This window comes from Hoplias malabaricus, chromosome 3, assembly GCF_029633855.1.
Source record: "Hoplias malabaricus isolate fHopMal1 chromosome 3, fHopMal1.hap1, whole genome shotgun sequence".
NCBI classification, from domain to species: domain Eukaryota; kingdom Metazoa; phylum Chordata; class Actinopteri; order Characiformes; family Erythrinidae; genus Hoplias; species Hoplias malabaricus.
In genome coordinates this window covers 66,139,894-66,152,004 of record NC_089802.1, presented here as the reverse complement: position 1 = coordinate 66,152,004, position 12,111 = coordinate 66,139,894, and the positions used below count along the sequence as shown (strand labels likewise).

Sequence of the window (12,111 nt, the reverse complement as noted above, 5' to 3'; positions counted from 1 at the left end):
ATGCAGAATGTTCATTGGCCTTGTTTTACTGGACGTTGTCTGTATGACAGCATGTTGCTCCAAAATCTTTAAATATCGTTCAGCATTAACGGTGCCTCCACGAATGTGCAAGTCACTAATGCCATGTACACTAATGCCCCCTCATACCATCATGGATGCTGACAATTGAACTGTGCACTTGGACAGTTCAAGCTGGACGGTCCCTCTCCTCTTTAGCCCAGAGGATGCATAATCCATTATTTCCAAATAAAATTTCAAATTTTGATTTGTCAGACCACAGGGCACTTTTCCACTTCACCTCAGTACATCTTAAATGAGCTGGGGCCCAGAGAATGCAGCACTGTTTCTGGATCTTATTCATATCTGGTTTCTTCTTTGCATTTGTGAGTTCTGATTTGCATTAGAATAAATCATGTTCATAGACAGTGGATTTGGGAAATGTTTCTGAGCCCATGCAGTGATTTCAACTACAGAAACATATGTTTTAAGGTCCAACAACATGAGAGATTAATAGATTTATATGTTTTTTTTTAATCATTATAAAATAAATGACTGAATTTTTCACCAAAACAAGCCTTGTAATGTGTAAGGAATAAATATCTGTATTAGCGATCGACCAATTAATCGGCCAATTTTTGGCATTTTTTATATAATCTGCATCGGCCGATATATTAGCGCAAGAGGCCGATATTTACACAATGAACGCAGACAATGCTGTGGGCATTCTGGCTGTTAGAGCACCATCATTGAGCACGAGTACACAAGTACAAGCCTCCAACCTGTAGCTGCATGCCGTCTCATCAGAGAAAACGGTATGAATTATTTTCTCTTCTTCAGCTCTCACTATTTGTTACTGGCTGTGCTTTGTAACATACACTCAGTGTCAGTGTATCTCAAGTACTACAGGTCCAATGTCGACAGTCAATGTACCAAATTAAAGCTTAAAGTCACTGATTTTCATTGATTTAATCATTTTATATATAATCTCACTCGATAAATAGTTATTTTTACTGTTATTAGAAATTATGAAAAAATATTAGTGACAGATTTTCAGATTTTTCATGGCGCCATATTTGAGTAATGTGTACATATCATACACCAGTCGAACAGTTAGACTCTTAGGATCACGAAGATACACACTAAAATGTAGGACTAAGAATTAAAGCCAAAAAAATAAGATAATCTAAACTTCAGGTTTCTTCCTCATCGATGACAAAACCACTGCTTCTCGAAGCCTGAAGAGCCCACAAGCAGCTCACACACAAAGTTAACACAGCAGTGCTTACCTTAGATTGTCCCCTTCAAAATGAGAATAAATCTGAGTTTCTCCGTCAAACATTTCATGAGTAATCCTCATGTTTGTGTCAAGAGTACTGGTCAAAAAAAAATCGGCCTCAGCCTTACAATGACATGTCAATCAAGTCTGTAGACTAATCAGGGGCAGAGTTATGAAGATGCGCACCAAAGGAGGCAGGACAAACACGTAGCAGAGCGCATATGTTTTCAGCGCCTAACAGACCCAGACACCGCGAGAGAGACTCAAACGGTTCTGTTTGGCAGACACAAGCTCCACAAACAATAATCAAGTCAATAAACATGTTTCAAAGCTTAGATGTCTTTACTAGTTACATTTTCCCCACTGAGGGCATTTAAATGCAGCAGGGGGTGTGGGGGAAGTTACCTTGCTCTACAGCCAATCAGAGTGGAGCTCTCGCCTTTTAACACGTCAGACATTTAAAGGAACACTGTGAGGGGTAAATGGCCACTTGGTGAGGGACAGACTAGTTTCTCATAGAAAGTAAAGTAAAACACTAAGATGTTGACATTAGGTCTAGACAAGATATATCCACTGTATTATTGCAGTAAAAGTAATAATTTTCTTTATGGAGAGCTTGGGGTCTAAAGAGACACTGCTTCAGCTTGAATAACTTCAAATCAGTATGAGGTATCAACTCCAAATTTTACCTGATGAAAGTAGACCCCTGGAGACACACGTTTAAAAAGGAAAAAGTAATGGGACTCATGAACTTTTCATTTTATAGTCACTAACATTTTTTTTTTCAAAAATAAGACAAGCGTCTACATTTCTTTTCTTTTTTTTGTGGTTTCATAAGCTTTTGACCACTTTCAGGACCTCTAAATGGTTTGTTTTACAAATTTGAAAATGTGTTTTCTGTAAAAAATAAATCATGATAATACCTCTAGTTTATTCACTGCCTGAGGAATGGGAATATCGGCTTTACAAATTGGCCATCGGCCACTACTGCTGTCTAAAAATCGGCATCGGTGATTATTTTTTCTTTCCAATCTAGACAAATTGGGTTTTCCATCAAGACCTAAATTGTAATTGTCGTGTGCTGGTTTGACATGTGAATCTGAAGCACAATTTGTGACACAAACAGACTTCATAACAGCACATCAGAACCAACACACACACACACACACACAGAGAGAGAGAGAAATATTAGCCCACAAATTACACACTATGAATTATGTTTATTTATAACTGAAGGAGTTTGGCACTTGCTGTTCCAGCAGAATTATTATTTAGTCCCTGAGTCATGTTACTTGGAGGAAGAACAAAATTTTGCTATAGAATTAAATCAACACAGTAAGGAAAAATTATTTACAAATTAAAAAGCAAACCAAAAACACAGACTATGCATAATTTGTGGTAAAGAGCTCATCTCTTTGGTGTGAAATATGTGTATCTTATGTGTGATTGTGGACAGAAATTGTTATAAGCAGATTAGCAGCAGGGAAGCCAGACCCACTCAGTCAAAAGTTCAGCGGAGATAGTGGTCACAGTGAGTGAGTCAGCTTGTACAGCAGAGTAGCAGCAGAGGAAAGCACCAATTTGGAGACACTATTTCCCGTTTGTACAATTATATTAATAAAATAATCACACAAAGACACACAAAAGACATCCATAGGTTCATGCATGAACACCTGTGTAATTGTATTGTGTATCTTGTGTAAAATGATCAGAACCGCAGGTCAGAGTTAAAAACCCAACGAGTTTCTGTCTCGAGGCTGTGTGGTGCCATGGTAACTTAACTAACAGTCTGTTTTCCACTGATAGAGAGCTATCAGTCTTGCACGTTGAAAGAGCTCTGAGGAGTGTATTTTGGTCATTTGGAGGAGAGATTTATCATATATCTTTTGTTTGTTTTTTTTAAACTTTGCTGAATGTTTCACATAACACCGAACTTTAGAATTATATATAAAAAAAAAAAATTAAAATGGGTTTCCAGGGGCTTTAATGGACATAGATACAGCTTAGGAGTACTTTGTAAAATCACTAAGTTTAAATATGTACAGAGGAAGCCATGTATTAATTTTGCATAAAGATTTAGCTTGTTTTTGGGAAAAAGATGATTGTCGGATTCTATGTGCCTAAGATGACAAGACCATCCAGACTGATATCAATTAAAGTGCAAAAACAAGCATCTGTGATGGTATGGCCTGCCTGCAGTCCACATCTTTCTTCTCCTGAAAATGTAGGCTCTTCTTGAAAAGGACAATGGCGACCACAGATCTTGAGCAGCTCATGTGTAACGAATAGATTATACTGTATTTCATATATGACTGTGACCTCAAGATGGTCTCTTGTCATTTCTATATGTATGAGCTTGTGTCAGTCCATTGTTATGGATTTTTATCTATTTACACTTGCACATTTTTTTCATTTAATTTGCTTAGTAGCAGTTTCCAGTAGCAGTGGAAGTATGGACAGTAACACGTGCTATTTCTGTTCTAAATAAGAGTGAAACTTGATCTTCTGAAAGATGACACCTGTTTAAATAAGGTCTGCAAGCCCTTGCACAGTTGTTTGGTGAGTTTCATTTCTCCTAAATATTTGATAGATGTGCAGTATATCAGGGAACTGGCTTCTAACTCTCTAAACATACAGCCCAACTCATATTTAGGAAATGCTGTACAGGGGGAAGCTATTCAGTGATTTTCATTCATTGCACTATGGTATCATCCAAAACTATCCTATTAATACATTACATTTGAAAATGTGTCAGTGTGTAGCAAGTAGGGGTGGGCAATATGTCAAAAATACATTATCACAATTTTTTTTTCTTGCAGGATCACAATCATGATTATATCTCATGCTGATTTTTAATACCATTTTTCCAACCTATTAAACAGTACAATCAAACCAAGCTCCCATTTGAAAATATAGCAGTAAAATAAAATAATAACGGACCATTTTGGCCACTTTGGAAACTGATGTCCACCTTTTTGAGGGACTTTTTTGTGAAAAGGGGAGGGGAAGCAATCCAAGACACAATGGTTTGCTATGATTGGTTTAACTGTGTCTCTTTAAATGTGTGTACTATTTGTGAAGATAGTTTATGATTTTAAACATTTTATGGTTACTGTGCATCAGTAGATTGGATAACATAAGTTATCAAATCTGATAATTACAGTAACATAGTACATTATAAACTGAGTATCTGTTAGATCTGTTTGGTTAAGTCATTGTTTTCACCCTTTGTGTGGTTCATTTTGGTAGGCGTGTATGTAATTGCACTTGAATGTGGAGCAAAACCACTGTAACTCCGGTGTGGTTTGTTTCTGGTCAGAATGTGATCCGACCCTGACCTGCATACACTTTATAGTTGGTTCGGATTGAGATGTCAGTGGTAAATGGCTTCTTGAACTAGTGTTGTTTGCTTATTGCACACAGCAGAGCAATTGGATGGTTAACCGCTTGAATTTTAGCCGAGAACGGTTTATTCAGAGAGATTAAACAGTAGCAGTAGTCCGAACAGAGGACAAGGCCTGTCACAACAGTAATTTTTGTGATCAATATAATGTCCCAGAAATAATTGTGTTAAATAAAAAGGTCATTTTAAGACCATTTTATGCAGCTGATATCATAATAATGGAGTATTAAAAATATGAAAATTATTTAAATATCTGAAAATATATTAAATAAAAAGAATGTTTTTAAACAAATAGACATAACAGCTCCAGAACACCAGTGACCAGTGAAAACCAGAGAACAGTGTTGCTAAAGTACTTTCAATTTAATTTTCTTATGTACACAAACATGCCAGTAAACACAATGGGTGATATTGAAATCAACAAATACCTTATTCCTGTATGTGGTTTCTGTGCCTGTCAGATCTGATCCATCAGTGGTGAGAACATTCTCATATGATTTGTGGTGATGTGTTTTGATGCGCCTTGTGTGAAAACAAACCAAGGGAGAACATTCCAAGATTACAAACTTCTTAACTGATTCTGAACAAACCACAGCAAACATACTACAGGTGTGAAAACAAGCTTAGATCACTTAAAATATTAGATCACTTATTCTCTCCGTGGGTTGCAGTTTCACAGTTTATTATTATAATTATTATTTATTTTGCTAGTATGGACCGCGCCCGTAGAGACTGAAACAGGGAAGTGAACTCAGAAGTCTTTGGGGGAGAGTTCAGGGTTGGGTACATGAATATGAGAAAAGGGTGAATTTGCGGGGTATATATAGGGCTGAGAGGAGGAGTTCGGGCATGATCCTCCTCCCAAAATTATGTTATTACGTAACTTCAGTTATTTATTTATTTGTTTATTTTGCTATATTCATCACTGATTGTTTGGTTTCAGAGCACAGATCATATACAAGCTTCAGTCATCATCATATTTCACTCATGTTTTGTTTTGGTGTGTAAGAGACTACGGAAAAACACATATTCGTTTGTCATCTTACCTCCTGTTTACAGGGTAAATAATCTGATCCCGCTGTGTAAATAATCTGATCCCGCAGAGAGTGGAGCAAATTCTTGCTCTTATTGCAACTATTTGCCTAAATTAATTCTCTGGTTTGGCTTAAAATCTGATAAAGAGTTCTCCTTGTCTGAAAGTGCAAGTGATCAGTGAGAGATGTTTCCATGCCACAGAGAAGCCGAGGCAGAATCCCTAATGTCTCCCTACATCCTCTTTATTGCAGATTGTTGGTCATAAAATACTGGTTGAAAATAAATTTGAATAAGCTATAAGGTTCACATTGGCCCATCGAATAAGCTTTTAATTTCTGTCTAGGTGCACTATGTAGGGAGTATGGCACTATTTTGTCATGCAGCTTGAGCTGCTCTACTGACTGACACACATGAGCAAAGCCCGGTTTACAATAGGTCAGTGATCCATACTTAAATTTCTTTCATTGTAACTAGGGATGATCCAATCTCAAAGATTGGTATCAGGTTGTCACTTTTATTAAGCAAATCAGTAGCTAGAGTTAGCTATTCATCATAGTGCTGCAGCTGATGGAGTCACAGTTCCGCATACATGGGTTTGTTTTGTGGCGGTGTGGAGAAAGTGATCTGCTTAAAAAAATCATAAAAAATATATACATGAGCTGTTTGTAAAGACACCATTTGTTTATTTTGTTATAAAAAATAATAAGCAGCAGCTTGGATGCAAGCAATTTCTTTCTTAATGTGAGAAATTTAGTGTCAAGCAGATACACTGGGCTGAGTTTACTTTAAATGTGCACTGTGTAACAGTACTGTGTATTGAAAGGACTTGGATTAAAAATTAATGGCTGTCTAAAACAGTAATTTAACACATAATGGGTAATTATTGTTGTCTACAAAAAGTACATTATGTATGTGTGAGTGTGTATACTTGTTTGTATATGCAAATGTGGATTAATTAGCATGTTTTTGTTTTGGTCCAGGTAGTTTTGTGAAGATGGCCTCTGAGAGATGAGAGCAATGAAGCCCACGAGGAACCTGATGCTGGTGCTTTGTCCCACTCTGGTGCTGGGCTTCCTATACTACTCTTCTGGGAGACTGCATCTGTGGAACGGGGGGCAAAAATCACGTTAGTATACGTTATTACTGATTCTGCAGTATGTTTTATATTTTTTTCTGACTTTCAAATATGGTTCAGTCAGGATCAGTCAGTTCTGGGGTACCGTAATCATAATGAATAATTATTATATTATTGGGATTTATGTTCATATGTGTTGTAACCCATCAGTCATAAACATCCTATGTGACTCTTATGTTATGTGTGGTTTTATCTGTTAACTTGATGATGATGTTGATAGAATGTCTGTGAACGAGCATGAGATTTTTACAGGTGTTAACCAGAGGAGGGAGCTAAACTTCTATCATTGGATCCAGTCTTTTGGAATTCTTACTGGTTTGAGCTTAATCTTGAAGAAAATATAATCTTGAGTGCTTGTAAAAGAATTCTAAGTTTAGGCTGTTTTTCATGTTCAGATTGAGCTCTTGAATCTTTACCATCTCTGCAGCTCAACATTATGACCACTGCCTTATGTCCATACAGAAGCACTTGAAAATGATACAGAAGCAGTGAAAATGACATGGTGTTTTATTGTGTTTGTTTACAAGTAGATCAAACACACCACTACTGCTGGAGATTTTAAACTTTGGGTCCACTCACTGTCCGTTCTGTTAGACACACCTACCTTGTTGGTCCCCTTTGTAAAGTCAGAGACTGTAGTAGGGATGGGCCATGCCTATTGCAGGAGGCGTGCAGCAAGGCAAATGAGGTTTGCACATTTGAGCACTGCTAGGGGGCAGAAACATTGTATGGAAGGGGGGCACGGCAGAAAAATTTGGGAGCCACTGTCTTAAGGGCTTTTTATTGAAGACCACTTTATCTCCTCTCCAAATGTAAGAGAGCTGTATCCGCTTGTTAATCGTGACGCCACGTGTGACGTTAAACAAAAACAAAGTAAACCACAGGATACATAATGATGTGAATAAAACAACTAAAATTAAAAATGATCTGTTTTGGCAGACATGGTCCAACATAGAGACATGAGTAAATATTTTCACTGTTATTTTCTGGCATTTGACTGTGGTCTTAGGATGTATTAAAATGTAATGTGTGGCTTTTGGTATAGGCATGATATTCACGTGTTACACAGTTAATATTTTAACCGCTTTAATCATCACAGTTCAGCAACAGAACAGTCACATCTACACTAGGTGCAATAGGCATAGTAATCATGAGGGATATCAAAATGTTTAAAAGTTATGTTCACACAAAGCCACATAGTTGTTACATCTTGATTCTTGTTAAATGAACACACTTGCATGCTCTCTGGTTTAGGAAATGCTCCACAGTTGGAGCTATTCAAGCTTCATATCAATGACACAGTGACCTTGTTCAGTAATCCCCTCAAGTGTTTTCCTACAGTTGCCATTGAAAATATTTGTTTTAAACAAGTGATAGCTTAAATACATTGCCCACTTTGTTTGATAATGTGCTCATCTGACAAGGAAAAGTAAATGGGCATTTAAATTGCACTCTGAGAACTATTGCATAATTTGATCAGGTTAAAGAAGAAATATTTCCCTTGCCCCATTTAAAAACAAACGCTTCTTGAAAACACATGCGGTAAAGCTGGAAATGATTCCTGTAACTGAGGCTCATCGATCAACATTTGCCAGTAATTAGAAAGGTAATGTTTGTTGGCATTGTGTTGTGGTGTTTGTAAAGACTGAGGAGCCGTAGCCTCCAGGCGTTCTAACTGCTGCCAACTTCGCTTCAATATGAAAATGGAGCACAAAATGCTCACAGATTGGTGCATGTTAACCTCTTTCCTGAGCTTGAAGTTTGGGAGATGGAGAAGAAATAAACTGAATCATTATCTTTGCTCAGACGTAAACATGCTTGAACGTAAGCCACCCACACCTCCACGGCGACTGCTACATGTACCATGAAGCACTTTGTGTTGGTGTGTGACTAGAACATTTCCCTCTGGGCATCCTGCGGCTCGCCTGCGCCACTTCCAATGTCCTGAATCGCATTTGAAGGGCTGCTGTTGAGAACACACTTTAATCACACTCTAAACCACTGATCGCCATTTGACAAAAAAAAAAAAAAAATCTAATTTATACACAGGCATTCTCTTTAGCATGAGCACAAACAAGAAGATATGTTTTAAATGTTTTTTTTTTTTTATCATTTAAATTTATAACATCTTTAATTTATAACTTATTATTGGAATTGGGCTTGACGTATGTAGATTCATGTGTGCGAGAGTCTAAAATATCTTAAGGTCCGTACATTAATAAAATGTACACAATCAGTAAGGATATGCATGCTATACATGCATCTTGCACAAGACTCATTTAGGTTTTGTTGGAATTTGCCAGCTAAGTTTTCTGTGTCATGACGATAGCAGAGTACACTTTAAGCTCATTCTTTACAGAATGTAAGCTTTATTTGAATCATTTTTAGATTCAATATTGCCAATATGTAATTTACTTGTTACTTGTCACTTATTTTTGTATGCCACTGCATGCGTATCTACTTCAGAGTGCACAAATACCTTAGTAATACTTTGTTATAGAGGTTACACAAGGTATGTTGACCAGCTGAACATATTAAATAAATTAATTCCCTAGTTAGATGCAATATCTGTGTTTAATTGGAGAAAGATGGAATGGGTTAGACTGCTTGAATATCTAATAAATATCTAAATCGCCTCTTGACCATGCATTGTCCAACTGAAAGGTGATGTGACAAGACTGTCTGTACAAGTTTGTCTTTTTATCTGAAAGAAGACATTTAAGCCCCCTTTCCAGAAATTAAAACAGTCCTCTGGAGTCTTACTAACATGTGAAATGCATTGGTGAAAATGTTTAAAGTTCCAGAAACACCATGCTCATGCTGTCTTTGTAGCCCTGTCTACAACAGCCAGTTTTACTTCCAGTTCCTTTAAACAGAAATCCCTACTCAAACCCACACTAAGCATGCAGCAGGTGTGGGTTTGCCATTTTTTGCTCTGTTCTTTAAATTGTCTACTCTCATTTGCATGTTTCATGTGGTTTAATCCTGCCTTTTTGTTTTTACATAATAGGAGATACACACATGCAGGTGATACAGTCTCTTTTGATGTAAGAAGAGGACCCAAATCTGAATGACTTGTTAAATCTCATGTCTTATATCAAGATGCTTTGCCTGCTTGGCTGCTGGAGGTTGCCTGTACTAATGCCCTGGGGCTTTGTAGGGTTTTGGTATACATGAGCTCTGGTGGCTACCTCCAGCAGGTAGGTGAATTACAATAACAGACAGGCATTCCAGTGAAATTGGGTAGTGCACCTTTAACTAATTCAAAGTTCTCCATTAATTCCCATTGATCACCCAGGCCTCTCTTTTCTGCAGCCATCACAAGTATTCATTACTAAAATACACATGTACACATACTTGCAGACCGCTGATATAAATCATGGTTTCATTAAGCCCTGGTTTCTAGTTTTTTTTTTCTGCTTTAGTTTTAGTTTTCCACAGGATTTTTGGGCCAAGAGCTCAAAACCTTAGATTGTTTCATTAAGAGATTAGCCAGTGTCCAACTGCCTGTGCAAATTTCTGGCTCTGAAGTTGTAATCATTCTGAAGTCTGACCGTTTTATAGTTACTGTAGGTCACTGAGAGTTGAATGTTGTACAAAGGTTATTTAAGACTTGGAAAGTGTGTTGTGGATCTTGTCACTAGCATAATTCATAAGGCCCAGAAGAGTAAGCTGTCAGGTCCATTCTATATTGTGTTGCTTTTATGCAGTGCTGAGGGCATATGAGTTTCAGCAGGTGGAATATCAGTGATGTATCAGCAACCATGCAGTAATTAAATTCACATCTGATCCTGTAATCTACAAAACCTAAATACTTCTAATCATCCAATGTAGACAATTGTCTTAACATGAACTAGAATTTTGATTAAGATTTAGTGTGCTATAGTAAGTGTAATGTGATCTAATTACCCACCACAAGAACAAAAGTTTTGTACTACAAAAAGTTCAGGTAAGGTTATAGGAATAGTTTGATGAAAGAGTAGAAGGAGAGTAGCAGAACATATTCCCAGTTAAACATATAATTCAGCAAATAATCAACATAACCCTATTTAGTCCTTAGTCCGTGTTCAATAATAAATACATGCTTGTCTAAAGTTTTGTTGTCTTTAGTTTTGCAGTGTAGTTATAAAGCTAATTAGCTCACAAAGTTTAAGGAGTTTATATCCACTATTTAGCACAATGGCAACAGCATGTCTAAATCATCTTCACAATTCACAACACACTCGCACATCAAGATGCTATCTCAAACATATTTACCTATTTCAGATTAGCTAATCTCAAAAGAGTTGTCCTGGTTTTTGAAACAGTGGCAATATGCAAATAGAATATTTGAATTTAGCCATGCAGATGGAACATTTGCATTGCTATAAAAAAAAATTCTGGTCATACTTTTGTCCATTTCTTTTTTTAATATAGAGGAGTGTGTCATGATATCAGAAACAAAACTGTAACATTTTGATGTGCTTTCGGACAAGTGTCTGAAATTTTGAGTATACTGTTTAAAAATGCTAATTATTAATACGATTATGTTATTTATTAGCCATATAGGACTTGGCTGATTACCTAGGTTTGTGTGACTTTTCAACAACTGTTGCTTTAAAAACACTGCTGATGGCTCACTATTTGCTACTGGCATTAACAAACGTAACGTTTTTATAAAGGTGATGACAATGTGTGTTGGGCAAACCAGAAACTAAGAGCATGGCACAACCCACACAGCATGATTCTCAGACACATGAGGTTAACTCACTCTTGTTTTTCAGAAGTGGACGTGGATAGCTCACTCTACGCGGGACGATTAGTAGCATCAGGTATAGGTTCACTGTATGCCTCAAGACATTTAGTCTATCTGCTGTTAATGTTGGGAGGTTAACACAACTGAAATTTCTATATAGTACTTGTTTTTGTTAACCATTGTCTAGCCTGGTTTGGCTGCTCTGGATACCTCAGATGTTTCCAAACAATACAAAATAAATGTACTTGTGTATTACAGGGCCCATATTCTGTTCTCTTACAAAATCATAGGTGAGGTTGAGCTGAATTACTAGTTGCTTGTTATAGACCTCTAAAAAAGTTGTTGTGAAAGTGTTAATTACCAAATTGACAATTGAAGATTTTTTTCAGTGATATTTTATAGTTAATTGTTTCTCAGTGGTCTCAATTTTACAAGCAATAGCAATATTAAAAACAATAACAATAATAGTAATAGTAGCTGTAAACTGAATTCATAGAAAACTAATTATTTTTTAATCCAGTGAGTTA

General features: G+C 36.7%; 1 protein-coding gene across 4 annotated transcripts in view; it reads left to right on the top strand.

Moving 5' to 3' along the window:
* st3gal3a (ST3 beta-galactoside alpha-2,3-sialyltransferase 3a) overlaps positions 1-12,111 on the top strand; it is a 68,453-nt gene that overhangs the window by 2,149 nt on the left and 54,193 nt on the right. The window contains exons 2-4 of one of the 4 annotated variants that reach the window (XM_066663913.1): positions 3,766-3,835; positions 6,699-6,840; positions 11,613-11,660. In XM_066663913.1, coding sequence (XP_066520010.1) covers positions 6,723-6,840; positions 11,613-11,660 — 166 coding nt within the window. In that variant the 5' untranslated portion in view covers positions 3,766-3,835; positions 6,699-6,722. Of the gene's footprint in view, positions 1-3,765; positions 3,836-6,694; positions 6,841-11,612; positions 11,661-12,111 lie in introns of all 4 variants that reach the window. The other 3 variants (XM_066663912.1, XM_066663911.1, XM_066663914.1) reach the window with 3 other exon arrangements.